The sequence below is a fragment of the Vigna unguiculata genome, chromosome 7, assembly GCF_004118075.2.
Source record: "Vigna unguiculata cultivar IT97K-499-35 chromosome 7, ASM411807v1, whole genome shotgun sequence".
Classification (NCBI taxonomy): domain Eukaryota; kingdom Viridiplantae; phylum Streptophyta; class Magnoliopsida; order Fabales; family Fabaceae; genus Vigna; species Vigna unguiculata.
In genome coordinates this window covers 30,413,325-30,430,064 of record NC_040285.1, presented here as the reverse complement: position 1 = coordinate 30,430,064, position 16,740 = coordinate 30,413,325, and the positions used below count along the sequence as shown (strand labels likewise).

The 16,740-nt window shown below is 33.8% G+C and overlaps 4 protein-coding genes across 4 annotated transcripts; 3 read left to right on the top strand and 1 right to left on the bottom strand.

Annotated features, from left to right (window-relative positions):
* Window positions 1-7,409: 7,409 nt before the first annotated feature.
* Window positions 7,410-12,236, top strand: LOC114191724 (vacuolar protein sorting-associated protein 60.2). The gene is made up of 7 exons (XM_028081083.1): window positions 7,410-7,659; window positions 8,029-8,180; window positions 9,919-10,012; window positions 10,930-11,001; window positions 11,095-11,206; window positions 11,356-11,516; window positions 11,999-12,236. Exons 1-7 carry the CDS (start codon window positions 7,591-7,593, stop codon window positions 12,050-12,052), a joined length of 714 nt encoding a protein of 237 aa, XP_027936884.1. The 5' UTR covers window positions 7,410-7,590; the 3' UTR covers window positions 12,053-12,236.
* Window positions 12,237-12,542: 306 nt separating this feature from the next.
* LOC114192482 (putative RING-H2 finger protein ATL71) lies at window positions 12,543-13,489 on the top strand. Its single transcript, XM_028082216.1, has one exon. The coding sequence runs from the start codon at window positions 12,906-12,908 to the stop codon at window positions 13,395-13,397; it is 492 nt and encodes a 163-aa protein (XP_027938017.1). The 5' UTR covers window positions 12,543-12,905; the 3' UTR covers window positions 13,398-13,489.
* Window positions 13,490-14,372: 883 nt separating this feature from the next.
* On the top strand, window positions 14,373-15,325 carry LOC114191385 (RING-H2 finger protein ATL70-like). The gene is made up of 3 exons (XM_028080555.1): window positions 14,373-14,783; window positions 14,967-15,023; window positions 15,212-15,325. Exons 1-3 carry the CDS (start codon window positions 14,373-14,375, stop codon window positions 15,323-15,325), a joined length of 582 nt encoding a protein of 193 aa, XP_027936356.1.
* A 131-nt stretch (window positions 15,326-15,456) lies between these two features.
* On the bottom strand, window positions 15,457-16,363 carry LOC114191384 (cucumber peeling cupredoxin-like). Its single transcript, XM_028080553.1, has 2 exons — window positions 16,183-16,363; window positions 15,457-15,980 (listed from the first exon to the last, which is right to left on the bottom strand). Exons 1-2 carry the CDS (start codon window positions 16,361-16,363, stop codon window positions 15,457-15,459), a joined length of 705 nt encoding a protein of 234 aa, XP_027936354.1.
* Between the last annotated feature and the right edge of the window lie 377 nt (window positions 16,364-16,740).

The window sequence follows — 16,740 nt, the reverse complement described above, 5'->3', positions numbered from 1 at the left end:
TGCAAAGATGGTTGCTTTGAATGGTACAAATTATCATTTGTGGAAAGGCAAGATGAAAGATTTATTATTTGTCAAGAAATTGCATCTTCCGGTCTTTACTACACAGAAGCCAGATTCTATGTCTGAAGAAGAATGGGACTTTGAGCACCAACATGTATGTGGTTTTATTCGGCAATATGTTGAAGATAATGTTTATAATCATATTGCTAATGAGACACATGCCAGAGCTTTGTGGGAGAAGTTTGAGTCTTTGTATGCTTCTAAGTCGGGCAATAATAAATTGTATTTGTTAAATTGCTTGATGAATTTGAGGTACAGGGAGAATTCTTCTATTTCTGATCACTTAAATGAGTTTCAAGGGCTCCTAGATCAATTGTCAGGAATGGGCATAAAGTTTGATGACGAAGTTATGAGATTATGGTTGCTTAATACTCTACCAGAGTCTTGGGAGGTATTTCGGGTTTCAATTACGAACTCTGCCTCGAATGGTGTTGTTTCTTTTCAGATGGCAAAAAGCGGCGCTCTTAATGAAGAGATGAGAAGGAAGACACATGGTTCTTCATCTCAGTCTGAGATGCTTGTTACAGAAGCTAGGGGGAGAAGTCAGAAAAAGGAACATAAAGGTGGTAGAGAGAAGAGTAGGAGTAAATCCAAGTCAAGATACAAGAATTTAGAGTGCCATTTTTGTCATAAAATTGGGCACATTCAGAAATACTGTTTTAAGTGGAAAAAGGAGAACAAAGACAAGAAGGGCAAATAGAGAGAGAATGACCATGATGATGATGATCGTGTCACTACTGCTACAAATGGTGATCTTATTCTTCTTTGTGATTTTGAGTCCGTTAATCTTGTATCTGATGAGAACATGTGGATTATTGATAGTGGTGCTACACTGCATGTTACACCTAGGAAGGAGTTCTTCACATCTTACACTTCTGGTGATTTTGGAGTGTTGAAGATGGGTAATGATGGTGAGTCTAAAGTGATTGGTGTTGGTGATGTTTGCTTGCAAACCAACATGGGAGTGCAGTTGTTGCTTAAAGGAGTCAAACATGCTCCGGATGTCCGTTTTAATTGAATCTCTGTGCAGTTGCTTAATGATTGTGGTTATGACAATCACTTTGGTTCTAGTAAATGGAAGCTCACTAAAGGTAACTTGGTTATGGCCAGAGGGGAGAAACAATCTAAATTGTACTGGACTAAAGCTTTGGTTGCTAAAAACAGTGTGAATGGTATGTATATAGGGGCATCTTTGCGGCACCGGAGGCTTGGTCATATAAGTGAAAAAGGGCTTAACTGCTTAGCTAAAAAGGATGTGCTTATGGGATTGAGGAATGCAGAATTGGAGAAATGTTCTCATTGCATGGCTGGTAAACAAACCAGAGTATCTTTTAAAAAGCATCCTCCCTCAAGGAAGTCAAAATTGCTTGAATTGGTGCATTCTGATGTTTGTGGCCCATTAAAGGTAAAGTCATTTAGTGGTGCACTTTACTTTGTTACTTTTATTGATGATTGGTCCAGGAAGCTATGGGTCTATGCTCTTCAGCGGAAGGATCAAGTACTTGAAAAGTTCAAGGAATTTCATGCTATGGTTAAGAGGCAATCAGGCAAGAAGCTAAAATGCATCCGTAGTGATAATGGTGGTGAGTACCGTGGACCTTTTGATGTTTATTGCAGGCAGCATGGTATTAGACACAAGAAGATTCCTCCTAAAACTCCTTAGTTGAATGGTCTAGCGGAGAGGATGAATAGGACCTTGGTTGAAAGGGTTACATGTATGCTTTCAGAAGCAAAGTTGCCTAAGCACTTTTGGGGAGAGGCATTGTTTGCAGCTGTGCATGTTATTAATCTCAGTCCCGCAGTTGCTTTGAATATTGAGGTGCCAGACAAAATTTGGTTTGGTAAGAATGTTAGCTATGATCATTTGCGTGTCTTTGGTTGCAGGGCATTTGTTCATGTTCCTAAGGATGAAAGATCCAAGTTAGATAAAAAGACAAGGCAATGTATCTTCATTGGCTATGGTGAGGATGAATTTGGCTACAGGTTTTATGATCCTGTTGAGAATAAGCTTGTTAGAAGCCGTGATGTACAATTCATGGAAGACCAGACCATTGAAGACATTGATAAGGTGGAGAAGACTACACCCGAGAAAGATAGTAATCTCACTGATGGTAATCCGATGAAGTTGCCCACTCACAATTTGGAGAATGTTGAAACGGAAGCTCAAGACAATGAGCAACATGGTGATGTTGATGATCAACAGTTTGGAAGTGGAGTAGAGGTTCCAATTGACGACGCTCAAGAGGAACATGATGATGATGATCTTGGTGATATACCTGAATCACCTCAAGTTCAACTCAGGAGGTCTAATAGACATAAACAACCTTCTACAAGATATTCTTGTGATGAGTACATAACCTTGACTGACGGTGGAGAACTTGAGTGTTTTGAAGAGACAAAGTTCATTGCTATTACTGAAGCATGCAAGGAGTTGTTATGGTTGAAGAAATTCTTGCAGGAGCTTGGTTTTAGGAAAGATAACTATTCATTGTTCGTTGATAGCCGAAGTGCTATCCATCTTGGTAAGAATCCAACTTTTCATTCTAGATCCAAACATATTGATGTGAGGTATCATTGGATACGTGATGCTTTGGATGCTAAGTTGTTGGAGTTGGAAAAAGTTCATACAGATGATAATGGTACTGATATGATGACTAAAGCATTGCAAAGAGAGAAGTTTGAACCCGACCCGACCCGACCCACCATGGTTGATGAGTTAAACGGGTTGGCTCACGAGTTTATTTAATTAAAAAAATACAATTTTTTATTTATTTTTCAGTCAAAACTAAATTATAATTATAATTAATATCTAAATAAACTTTAATACAATCCAAATACAAATCAAAATAAAAAAATACAAATGATTTATGTGTTAGCTAAAAAAACAACCTAACATGACCCAAATGTAAAACGCAACTTAATAAAAAACACTTGTTTGACCCTTTTATCTACGGGTTGGTGAGCCAACCTGGCTCACCACGGGTTCAACCCGGATGAGCCAAGTTCTAGATGAGTCGGGTCAAAAATCAACCCATATTGAAATTTGTAAAAAAATTTCAACCCAACCCGACCCGAACCCGTGGTGAGCCGGATTGGCTCGCGGGTTCCAACCCATTTTGACAGCTCTAGATGGGAAGGGGGGTTATGCCCCCCTCCCCCCAAAATTTTTAAATTTTGTAGATAGAATTTTATTTATTTTATAAAATATAATATTTAATGTTAGTAAATAATAAAATTTAAATTTAAATATAGTAAGAATTATAAATTGTATTGAGATATTTTTCGTGTTCTCTCTGATTATCTTTTAAGTTTATCTTACTATTGCATATCTTTTGTTTTTAAAAAAATAAAATAAAAAAGTTACACACAAATTCATCCTTTCTACTTTTATTTCAGTTCTTTTCCATTTTCTTGTCTATTGATAGTAAAATATTAGTTTGATATTTAGTATTTTGCTCATCTCATGAGTTTTTTGTATATTTGTTTTTGTATGAATATAGAAGGAAAAGTTATGTCCTTCATTCATGGCCACTTCTTAGAGTATATTTTTCTTTTAGTAAGTACGTAGAATATATATTTCTTTTAGTAACTACGTCTCTGAATTTTTTGATGTCTTAATTTTTTGTAAATAGTAATATTGACGAAGAATAAAAAAATAGGTTTATTCTTTAAAGCATAACTAGTGTAAACACATGAGACATTTTTTAAATATGCGTGTTGTTAAGTTAATATATAAAATAAAATTATATTTATTAAAAATAAAGTGAATTATCTAAGAAAAGATGAGAGAATAACGGTTGATAAATAGGAAAAAAGAGAAGAAACAGAAATAGATGATTTTATAAAAAGCTTGTAAAAGTAATGGAAAATTTTCAAAAATTTAATAAATAATTATATTTTAAAGGGTAAAAGTGGAATTTTGAAATGTGGACACAAAGGAGGAAATCCTCTCTATATATTGTTATAGATGATAAGGATCCAATTGTTGAATTTGATGAACGTTTACTTAATATTCAAAAAATTATAGGTGGAAAGTTTCAAGTTAATTGTTTGGAACTCATTTAAGGAAAATGTTCTTAAATATGGTCAAATATGGGAATATGCAATGAGGAGAAGAGATTAAATTAGAAAAGACTCATTTAAAATGAGTTTCATATTAAATACAACTTCAAAACTATAATTTTTCTAAAGAGAAAAACATATAAAGAGAATTTAATATTAAATTATATATACTCTTGTTATATTAGTGACATTGATTAAATATATAAATTTTGAGTATATTATTTTGCTCCCTTCCAAATTTTTTATCAAGATCCGTCAGTAATTGGAATAAAAAATTAACTTCAGAGCTACTTCCTCTTGGCTACACACAAAACTTTGTTGATCACTCTCTCTTTGTGAAGAGACCTGTATTTGTTATTACTGTTTTATTGGTTTATGTCGATGATGTGGTCTCACGGGTAATAGCATTGTTGAACTTAATGTTGTAAAATGTAAAACTTCATCTTCATTCCAGATTTCTTATTAAAGATCTTAACCCTCTTAAATATTTTTTGGGCCTTAAAGTTACTTGTTCTCTTGATGGATTGTTTTTGAAACAAAGGAAATATTGTTTGGACCTCATTTCAAAGGCAAGGATGCTTGGATGTAAACCTGCACCAACGCCATCTGATCATTCTATCAAGCTTCATGCCAACGAGAAAGCTCTTCTACCAGATCCTTCTTTCTTTTGACATTTGATTGGACGATTACTTTACTTGACTAACACGAGGCTTAATATTAGTTTTGTTGTCCAATAAATCAGTCAGTTTGTTTCTTCTTTGTGCGAACCACATATGGAGCAGACTTTACGAATCACTTGGTACTTAAAACATGCTCTTGGCTATGGCCTTTTGTATAAATCTAACACCTCTCTTAAAATTCAGACGTTTTATGATTTTGATTGGACAACATGTGTCACTACTCAACGCTTTGTTTCTGGATATTTTGTTTTCTTAGGCACCTCTTTGGTTGCTTGGAAGTCTAAGCAACAAACCAGTGTTTCACAGTCTTCTTTTGAGGCTGAGTATCGCGCGTTGACATCCTGACATGTGAACTACAATGGATTCAATATCTTCTTCAGGATTTGCATTTTTTTTGTTTCCAGTCCCTACCCTGCCTTTTGTGACAACAATTCTACTATTCATATTGCCAAGAATCCCACTTTTCATGAGAGAACCAAATATATCGAACTTGATTGTTACGTTATTCGACAAAAGCTTGTTGATTGCCTTATCACCTTCTTAATGTTACTTCTACAAGTCAACTTGCTAATATGTTTACTAAGTTATTACATCCTTATGTTTTTCGATTTGTTACCTCTTGAGACTTTATAATCTTCATGCCCATCTTGAGAGGGGGTGATAAATATATTATATATTTTTTGCTTTTATTTATATTGATAGAGATACCATGTATTTGATTTATTATTATTATTATTATTATTATCAAATATTCTGTTTTATTAGATTTTACTTTTTTCTTTATATGATGAGACATATCTATTGAATAAGATTATAATGAATCAGTAAACAAACTCTTTTTTGAATTATTTTCACCAAATATTTTTTGTACGTGTTTTTGTACGCATTATTCCTTTTCATAATTTATACATATTAACAATCAACAAATGTTAGTTATAAATTTTTAATTAAAAGTTAAAAACAATCATGAATGAAAGAAAATAATGTGGTAGTGAGTATAATCTTCGAAAATAAGAAAATAGGCCTGCTTCACTTTTATCTCGTAAGATACATGGTTGAAGTGTAATAGATACTTTTGCTTCCAATTCATTACTCCCTCTACCCTATGTACAAGCATGATAAATACAGGATCAAACACAAAAGTAATTTTGAATTATTATCAATAGATATTTTGTCGGACCAACAAATATTAATGCATATTAATTATCTATAAAATTATTATTGATAATTTAACATTTTTTTTATGATTTGTAGTTATGACTTTCACTTGTTATTATGGTATATTATATAGAAGCAGAAGAAGATGTTACAAGTGAAAGTACTAAGAAATTGAGGAAAATTTATGATATAGTTATTATTTATATGTGTCTGTCTATATAGTGTTTTATATTCCTCTTGATGATATATAACTTTTATTTTGAAAAAACTTTATTTAGAGAATATAAACGTAATTATACGTATATAGTTATTTGTAAAATTGTGAGATATTTGATAAAGTAACTAGTGATAACGTAACTTCAAAATACAAGTATTATAAAATAGTTATATTTCTATTCTATATGTAAACATAAATGAAAATATTTATAACATAAATCAATGTTTTCTTGCATATTTTATTATAGCACTTTATCAGCAAATCATAAAAAAAAAAAAGTCATAAGTAAGAAATTATCTCATTTTTTCATCATTTTGTTATCATGTTTTTAAAACTTTTTATACTTTTTTTCGTTTCCAATATTTTCGTTAACATTCGAGTGTTCTTGTTTCTAAAGTCAGATAAAAAGAAAAAAATATATAATCATTAAAAGAAATACAAATTCAAGACATCAAACTTGCTTAACGTAATTTTATTTTGAAAAACACATATATAATCAATTATGTCGCAAAAATTATTAAAATATGACAAATCGTATTCATATTTATATTATTTTTATTTTTATTATATATATAATCAAATTTATATTTACATTATGTAAAGATATAATTAATTATATAATTAACTCTTTTTATGAATATATATGTTTTATTATAATATAGAATAAACAATTAAAATAATATTACTTAAATAAAAAACAAAATATTAATAATAAATAAAGATATTTAACTTCGTCTAGTTTTTACTTTTCTTTTAATTTAAACAATCTAATTTTTTTATATTTCTTTATTTTCTTCCTTGTCAAAAAAAGTATTGACTATTTTTTAGATAAATTTTTTAAACAATATCATATTACAATTTAAGTATTAGACAAAAAAAAGTGAAGAAGACTTACAACTTGAAAAAAATACTGAAGAATAGACCTAAGTGTTGACCTAAGAAATATCGATCTCACTAAAATCCCTTAGAAGATATTTAGTCCCCTGGGAACATAAAGTATATATTTTCCATACTTCATAAAATTTTATTTTCGAAAATAAGCAAAATTTCATATCTCTACAATTTAATTTTGAGAAATATGAATGGAATGGCCTAAACAGTTTAATTAAATTGTAGTTTAGTATGAATGGGCTCGGGCTTATTTGATTTGGGCCTGTAACGTTCTGTTGCTACCCAAACATGAACTAGCGCAAACGCAATCTCGCTATATATAGTAGGAATATTTCAATGGAAGCTTCTATTGCAGCTCTCAGAAATTGACGAGAAAGTTCCCATCCCGATTCGGTGGTTTATAGCGTTAAGCAAAACCCCAAAATTCAAAGTCTCTTCGTTTACCTTATTCCCTCATTCTGTTCTTTTCCTTCCTCTTCTCTCCCACATTCAATTTCAAAGGCGTAGAGTGAGATCCCAACGATGAAGAGAGTATTCGGTGTCAAGAAGAACAAGGAGCCTCCTCCTTCCATTCAGGATGCTTCCGAAAGGGTTTTTCCTCTCTCCCTCTCAATTTTTCAATTTCGTTTATTTGCAGATCTGTTCACTTTTCGCACCGGAATCCGTGTCTTGAAGCTAAGTTAATGAATGACGTTATGCTGCAAACCCTAAAACGGAACGAATGATACTTTAGATTACAGCTCGTTTTTTAAGTTAGGATTCTATCAATTGAAGTCTTTCGTTTATTTGGATTTTGGATTTTGGATTTTTGTTCTTCGTAATTCTGTTGAGTAAAATCCATGTTTTCTGTTTGTTTCTTAAGTTTTTACTTTGATATTTGTTTTCACATCGATGTTTTTATTCCTTTTGAGTCAGTTGACTTGGTTTCGTAAGTTGCTAATTGTTGTGTACATATTCCAGATTACTAAACGAGGTGACACGGTGGATGATAAGATTAAAAAGCTTGATGCCGAGCTAAGTAGATATAAAGAGCAGATCAAGAAAACTAGACCTGGTCCGGCCCAGGAAGCTGTTAAAGCTAGAGCCATGAGAGTTCTTAAGCAAAAACGAATGTGAGTTTGCACCTTGTTTGTTTATTAGTTTACTTGACTTGTTAAATAATCAAATTGGCTGAGCCGAAATTGTGGATCAAAGATGGGAAATGTTTGAATATGTGAAAATAGCTGAATAATAGGATATCTTTGAGTTAGTTAAAGATCATTGATCTGAAATTTGGTAAAGCTAAACTGCTATTTCCACTAAGTTTTATCAATTGCGTGTCTGGAAAGGGTGGAAAGCTGATATTCTTAGAGATTTGGGAAGTTCGAAAGCGGAACTCGCAAGTGCGGAATGTTCATGTTAAAAGGGGGAAGTTATAGTAGGAAGACAAAAGACTAATAATAGTACATTGGTTAAAGGATAAATGTTACTGAATGTTGATGTTAAACAGGGAAACTTTAAATGGGAAAACAGAAGACACAGCAGGGAAACTTAAATGTTACTGAATGTTGACGTTAAAAGCGGAACTCGCAAGTGCAGAATGTCCATGTTGAAAAGGGGAAGTTAGAGTAGGAAGATAAAAGACTAATAGTAGTACATTGGTCAAAGGATTAAATGTTACTGAATGTTGATAATAGTAGGGGCAATTGTTGAAAGTGCTTAAATGGAAAATGAAAAAGACGTTGACAAGAGTTAATAGGAGTGAAAAAAAAGTTTAAAAATTAAAATACCCCAAATCGTAAAATGGATGAATGTTTCTGAATGTTGACGTTAAAAGGGGAACTTGCAAGTGCAGAATGTCCATGTTGAAAGGGGGAAGTTAGAGTAGGAAGATAAAAGACTAATAGTAGTACATTGGTCAAAGGATTAAATGTTACTGAATGTTGATAATAGTAGGGGCCCTTGTTGAAAGTGCTTAAATGGAAAATGAAAAAGACGTTGACAAGAGTTAATAGGAGTGTAAAAAAAAGGTTTAAAATTAAAATACCCCAAATCGTAAAATGGATGGTTTTCTGAAATAAAATAAAGAAAAAATAATATTAAGACAGGTGCATTCATCGGCTTAGCTGTCAACAAGATTTAACCCAGAACTAGAAATCATGTCTGCTTATGCATGTGACCCGTATGATTCTGCCACAAAATGAAGGTGGACCTGCAGTAGTAGCAAACTTCCCTGTAGCGATGATTTGTATTGTGCGTGTTTCAAATCTGTGACCTCTCGCTTCTAGTTTCTGCTTAGTATGATCTATACAAATTATATTTGCATTAAAAGTAAAGTTTTATGTCAAGAAAAAAAAATGTGCTTACAAATTGGCACAATATTAACGTTGAATTGGCTTGACTCACCAAAGATGACTGATGTTTGAGGTTATCTTTCATTGCCAATTCTTGCTTGATTATCCTTTACAGTCACTAAACATTTCAAGATAGAAAGTTATGGTATTTCGTTTCATCACGTTATGTCATACAATCATTGCAGGTTATTTTGCTATGCTTACTGTGGGTCGTGTCACTTTGATAGTTATGTACTAACTGTGGAATGTTGGATTTCCTTATCATGTTGTAGAAGTCTTGTTTTCCTTGTATACATATTAATGATGGTAATAGTTGTTGCTTAACTCAAAGGGCTATCTGTAACCTGGACTAAGGATGACTAGAAGAAGTACTTGGCATCTTTATTCTCAACGTGTCCTAAGTTGGACTTAAGCAAATGAAATGATTTATAATTGTTCATTTTATTTGTATAACAATACCCGTGAATGAGTATTATGTAGCTGTATTCATATAGCAGTGTTCTATGCCTTTGGTCAGGTATGAAGGGCAGCGTGACATGCTTTACAATCAGACGTTCAATCTCGATCAAGTTCAATTTGCTTCCGAGGGCATTAAAGACGCCCAACAAACTGTACGTGTTAAAGCACTCATAGTTATCTTTGTGATCCTTATATGGAACTCTTTATCCCATATCCATCTGCGTATATGATATTTCTTTGTTCTGTGCAATAATATGTGAATGGTTTAATTTATGATAGAAGACGTATAACTTTAACAAAATTCTATAAATTAAATCAAATAAATTTATGAAAGCTTCTTGTTTCCCTCTTTGAAAGCCAATGCTATGATTGGTTGCATTGTTGCACCTTTGCCAAGGTTATTAGGTGCCGAGGCTTATTATCAGTATTCTAACTGTATGGGGAAGCTTATAATTTACCACGAGGGTGAACTCTGGAAGAGGGACTACTACCTTGTGACCTATACTGGTCACATGTTTTTATGCAGGAAAACATTCTTTGTAGTAGTTAGTTAACACTGTTTTTATTTGAACTTCTGTAGTCCCTACAAAAATGGTAGCCTTGTGCAATACTGGGCCTGCTTTTGTTGTATTATTTATCGCATCTTAACATTTAAATTCAAATCAGCTAGATGTTTGTCACCATCTGTAAATATTTAGAAGTTTGACAATGCCAATTGTATCCTATATAAAGTGTCGTTCGTTGGGGTACCCATATTCACTATAAAACATTCATTTGTCTTGGTAGCGCTTTAAGGGGCATGGTTCGAGGCGGAGCTTTGTCTGTACCCTGTTTGGAACCTGCTGCCTACCTCATGAGAGGTAGGTCATGAGGTAGGGGATGAATCGTCTGTCATTTGGGAGGGGTCTCTTCATAGAGATGTTTTACATTATGCCTTGTACTTTTGTTGTCACAAACTCTACTATATTTTGGTTTTCTAAAGTCAGATGACCTCAATTTTCTTATGCTGATATAGAATTTAGATTCAATTGGTTACGCTTTTTTCTTTTCTACCCCATCCTTTTTCCAGATGTCAGCTTTGAAGTCTGCTAACAAGGAGCTGAAGGGAATGATGAAAACTGTGAAGATCCAAGATATTGATGTTTGTATTCTCTTTACTTTTCTCTTATATCTTCTTCTATCTGGTAAATATTGAAAATTTTGGGGTTTAACTGTTGATCCATGCAATGTATAGAACTTGCAAGATGAGATGATGGACCTCATGGATGTAAGTAATGAGATCCAAGAGACTTTGGGTAGAAGCTATAACGTGCCTGATGACATTGACGAGGATGAACTTATGGGTGGTAAGTGAAGAATTTGGTTAAGCCTGAGATAGTTGTTGCACTTCATCAAATTTTCAGGGGAACAAACCCCCTCTCCCCAATTTTATTTTCTTCTATCATGAAGCGGCCTCAATGATCTGTTTATTTATTTTTTCTTTTCGGTGAAACAGAACTAGATGCATTGGAATTAGATATGGGAAATGAGACTGAAGCTGATGGGGTCCCATCTTACCTCCAACCTGATAAAGAACCTGATTTGGAGGCAGAGCTTAACTTACCTCCTGCTCCAACAGGACAAACGGCAGTGCCACCTGGCAGATCCAATGCCCAGGTATAACATTTTGCCCCTTATGTACAATTCTTATAAGACTTAATTTTTTAATTCACACACAAATTTTAAATGTTTATTATTAAGGTTAAAATAGGTAAGTAACATAAAGATTAATTAACTTACCTTTCTTTTTGTACCAAGTAATTTGGGTTAATGTTGGTGCTGACAGGAAGGAGTACTGTATAGCATGGTAAATTTAGAGATGTTAGGTCGCATTCTTATGTATGATATGATGATATAACTTTCCGAAGGATGTGCCTCACTCACTGCTTAGTTTTCGTGTGTTAATCATTATTTGTGTCAAACTTTGTGTAGCTTAGGCATATCACAAGATCTATTGGTCTGGTTAACTGATTACTGATAAGTGATTGTTGACACTGTTCAATACAAGAATCTGAACTGAATAAGTTACTCCATTTACTGCCATTTTTGTTTTAAATGATAGCATACCTGACCCTGATTGATGACTTTGACCTTGACAGACTGAGGACGAACTGGGTTTACCTGCTGTCCCTCGGGCATCCATACGTGGTTAAAGATTCATTTTTTTTTTTCTATCATAGTGCAGTCACGAGCAAGCCCTTGTAAAGATGTTGCCATTTTATACTTTTATCTTTCATTTTTCCTTGTAATAACCATGTGGAATCGTCCTTGTTATTTGTATGAAACTCATCATTGGAAAAGGAAATACTTGATTTATATACACCTTCCTTATCCAAACTGTACTGTCTCCAGTAAGATGATTTTAATAGTCTATTTATAATTATAACAATATTAAAGTTTATTGATCTTGTGCAAAATCTTTCGCATGCACATGGGTGTTTTTTTTAGTGTGTTATCGAACTTAAATATTATTGTAATTGTAGAGTAACAAAGTAATCCTTGAGAACTAATGCACAATCAAAATACTGCCGAAATTAAAAAGCCAATTTTGAATATTTCTTGTTTTAACCCGCAATCACGTACACGCAATGCTGGTATTTGTATACACACATTTATGGTCAACTTGCAGAAGTTGTTAATTAATTTATGTCTTCTAGTATCGAATTTTGGCCGCTACAATGGATTTACTATTCCGTTTTTCCTCAGTCGATAACAATTCAAAACTAATTGACTAGGAAGTTATTACATTCACAAACACACACACACGGAGACAGTATTTAGCTTTGCACGAAGTCACTGTCATGCTACAGAACTCGGAAACTTCTCGCCAAACGAGAAGCCAACTAGCTAACGAACATGAAATATGAAAAGGATGTAGAAAGGTTGACCCCCAAAATTACGATGAAGCCTACCTCATAAAATTTTGTTAAACCTCGTCAATCACCAAATAAAGGAGCATAACAAGCAATTCCATCATACAAATCTGATTCCTATTTTGAGTCGAAGATGAACAACAGCACATCCACTAAAGACTATGGTTTTAACTCAGATGGGTTCGCATATGGAGTAGCTTTTGTAATTGGGTCGGTGGTCTTACTTCTGACGGTGACTTTTGCATGTGTGCGCCTTCGCATGGCTCGAGGTCCCAACATGCTAAATATTTTGGGTGGAATTCCAGCATCTCATCCCGCAACAGATGAAGACTCAGCTGAACAAGGGGTTGGCCTTAGACTCGATGACATTGACACAAGCTTTGAAAGGTATCCGAAACTCGTATACTCGGAAGTAGAGAAGAGTTCAAGTTCAAGCAACATCCCTTCTTGTAGCTGCTCCATCTGCTTAGGTGACTACAAAGAGGGTGACATGTTGAGGCTACTTCCTCGCTGTGACCATATTTTTCACCTTGCTTGCGTTGATCCATGGCTTAGGTTGCATTCAACATGTCCCATATGTAGAAAATCATCTCTTCAACCTTCACTTCTTCCTCCCTCCACTTGATATTCCACTCTTGTATTCTATTCATCATCAACTCTCCATTATATACTATCAATTATTTCTCATCCACTTCTGCTCAATTCCTCATACCTACTTTCCTCTACATTGAAAAATGATAATCATCATAACTTATTTCTTTTATTTTATTGCCTTTTTTTTTCAAATTATGTTACCATCTCAAATTATTCCATATTTTCGCCATATTTAAAATAATTTAACAACGTCCATTTGCCTCTTTTTAAATAAGTAGTTTGGTAGACATGCAGTACAAACGTTTTTTTATCATATCGGTTAATAAATTATCTTTCCTTTAAATGAGATAATCAAACTCAAGTTTAAATTTATCAGGGTACTTTTAAATATTAAAGATTTATAAAAAAAAATCATATAATTCATGAGTACATATTACAAAAACTATTTAATTAAAACTATTGCCATTTTATTTTACCAAAAGCCTCATACTGGATAAGTATGGAAGTGAAGAATAATTTATAAACATTATCCTTTAATTTATTTAACTTGAACAGAATCTATAGAATTCAGAAAAAAGAAAATGAATGATATCTCATAAATTACACATAGTTGACTCGTGAGTCGAACACGTACATTTTACAAATGGCCAAGAAAAATAAAACGAAGATTACTATTTCCTTTTCCCACCATGATTGCTCTTCTAACTCATTCACAATAAACAAATAAAAATCCAAAATTTGACAAAGAATGGTATTGACTATGAATTAGATCGATGTCACAATCGATCATAGGAAGCATCGAAGATAGTTTTGAACTATGAATAAACGGTACGCAGCTGCTACAAACTACATATCTGATAACTTTGGTACATGCCAAAGAGACTTCACATAAAAACATGATAAAATTAAAAGCTAACGTTCGAGGTCATTCCCTAGCAGGAATTCCAAAACCATGCATAAATAGATTAATGCATCCATTTTCCAATATCTGTGATGAACATATATGATGAATAGTTCAGAGGAGTCTGTGTTATTGCTAGTGAGCTTTATTATTCTGACTCTTATCGTCACACTTGCGGCTTATTTGTGTTCTACGGATATTCCACGCACTGCTCCTTCTGTTCCTGCTGCTGTGACACACTCCAACCACACCACAATCACCGTGGAGGCACCTGAGCCATGCATAGATCAGAGTGTCTGCAACTTTCCGAGTCTCCAATTTTCCAAAGCCAAATTGTGTGGTAGCACTAGTAGTAGCTCTTCAAGCTGTTCCATATGCTTGATGGATTACAAAGACCGTGATTCACTCAGAGTGCTGCCTGCCTGTGGTCACTTCTTCCATGTCAAGTGTGTTGATCCTTGGTTGAGAATCAACATGACATGTCCAGTTTGTAGGACCACAATAGCCCTATCAGATGTAAGCAAAACTTTGTAGTGTTTCATATTTTTATTGACCCTTTATAGGGTGCTTCAATGTTGAGTATTGATTTTAATTGAAGGGAAAGAAAACTAGAACATTTTTCATGGAAATTGGAAGGAGGGTTTCTTTATTTGACTTGAAATGATGTAATGTTTTAAGATAATGGTTGTGATTTGCCAGAAATGTCAATGCCTGTCCATAGTGTTGGTTATCTCAGGCAAGCTTGCAATGGAAAATGTTAGATATCTTATCTTTTATCTTTTGTTTATCAGTTATTATTTCTTTTCTATCAGTATTTTTATTTTGGGCTTAGTCTATAGTTTTATGATTATAATACATTACATAAGGGACATTAATCATATACCTAATCTTTAATATATTCAATATGGTATACCTAGTCCTTACTATATTCAATATGGTATCAGAATCATGAGATAGAGTCATGTTTGTTAAGGTACATATCTGAGACAAAGAAGCTAGCTATGCTTCCAATGAAGGAATCCAAACTCAAGATATTAAAAAGCAAGCAAGAAAATTAAAATATCCTCTTACAACACTACAATACGATGAGAATCTAAAGTGAAAAGCAAACCACTAGAAAATCAATCTAATTAGTGTAAAATCACGTACTCTGCATGCATGTTCCACCCCCCCCCTATACACTACTGCATCACCCAAAAGCCAAAGAAACACCAATAATAGATAAAACTTGCCCCAGAGACAGAGTGAAACTTCTCCCACTGGCCAAGGTCATTGCATTATTCACATGACCTTGTGTGGAAGATGGCACAGGAGAGTTCCCAGCATTGCCTCCTGAAGTGTTTCCAGCAGGAGGTGGAGGGCTAGTCATGCCACTAGATCCATGAGGTTGAGGAGCAGACCCATTTGGTGATAGTTGTGGAGGAGAGATTATGATTGGCACTTGAGAGGGTGAAGGTGAAGGTGAAGGTGATGGTGATGGTGATGGTGATGGGGGTTTTGGTGAAGAACCTTCATGAACAGAAATCACCACCTTCTGGCCTAGACAACAGTAGTTTGAGATGCTGCATGTGAAGAACAACACACCTTTTTCCTTCAGTGGAAGAATTACTGGGCTACTATTGAATATCCTTAGAGGCTCAAGTGATGTGCAATGCTCGTACTCTTGTTGTGATACCTGAATTAGGTTGTAGAATTTGTCATCGAACTGGAATTCTGTGTTAACATTTCAAAAGCCATCAGAACTGCCATGTTAATATATAAAGATTCAAAAGGGTAGTGATATTTTATAGCCATGAGAAATAAATTATAGATCTTATGGAAGGAAGGAATTGAACTTTCCAATTATGTTTCTATCTAGCAGAGATATTTCAAAACAATCCTTTAAGTATAAGAGCATTTCTTATTGGGATTTTACCAATAGAATCGCCTACTGTTATGAAATGGGAATGTGTCCAATTATTGTAGTATGTTGGATATGGTGGAATAATCCAGCCTGCAGAATCCCCCACTGTGAATTTTGTTGCAGAACAGTGACAAAAGAAACCTAGAAACAATGCTGAGAATGAGAGAAAAAAGGGGGTTTGAAGATGCATCATGTTAAGGTTTTGAACAAAGTGTGAAAATTGAGGAGAGGAGAAAGAAAAGAAGAGATGATTAAAAATGTTTGGCATGCAGATTAAACCATTCACGGGAATATTAATATATATATTGATGATTTTACGTTACTGATAGGAAATTTGACTAAACTGCATTGGTTGAATTAATGTCTTTTAATATTTCAAAACGAACTATGAATTTACTGTTGTGATTACTCCACAGCAAAAGATGAAACCTATCGAAGACATAATGAACCAGGTAACGAGTGTTGAAACTTTCTGTTACAGTTTTTAATATCATAACTGGGATTCAACATTTTCAATGCCTAATTAAGAAAAATCAAAGGTCCTCCGCAGCATTGTTATGTTTTTTCTAA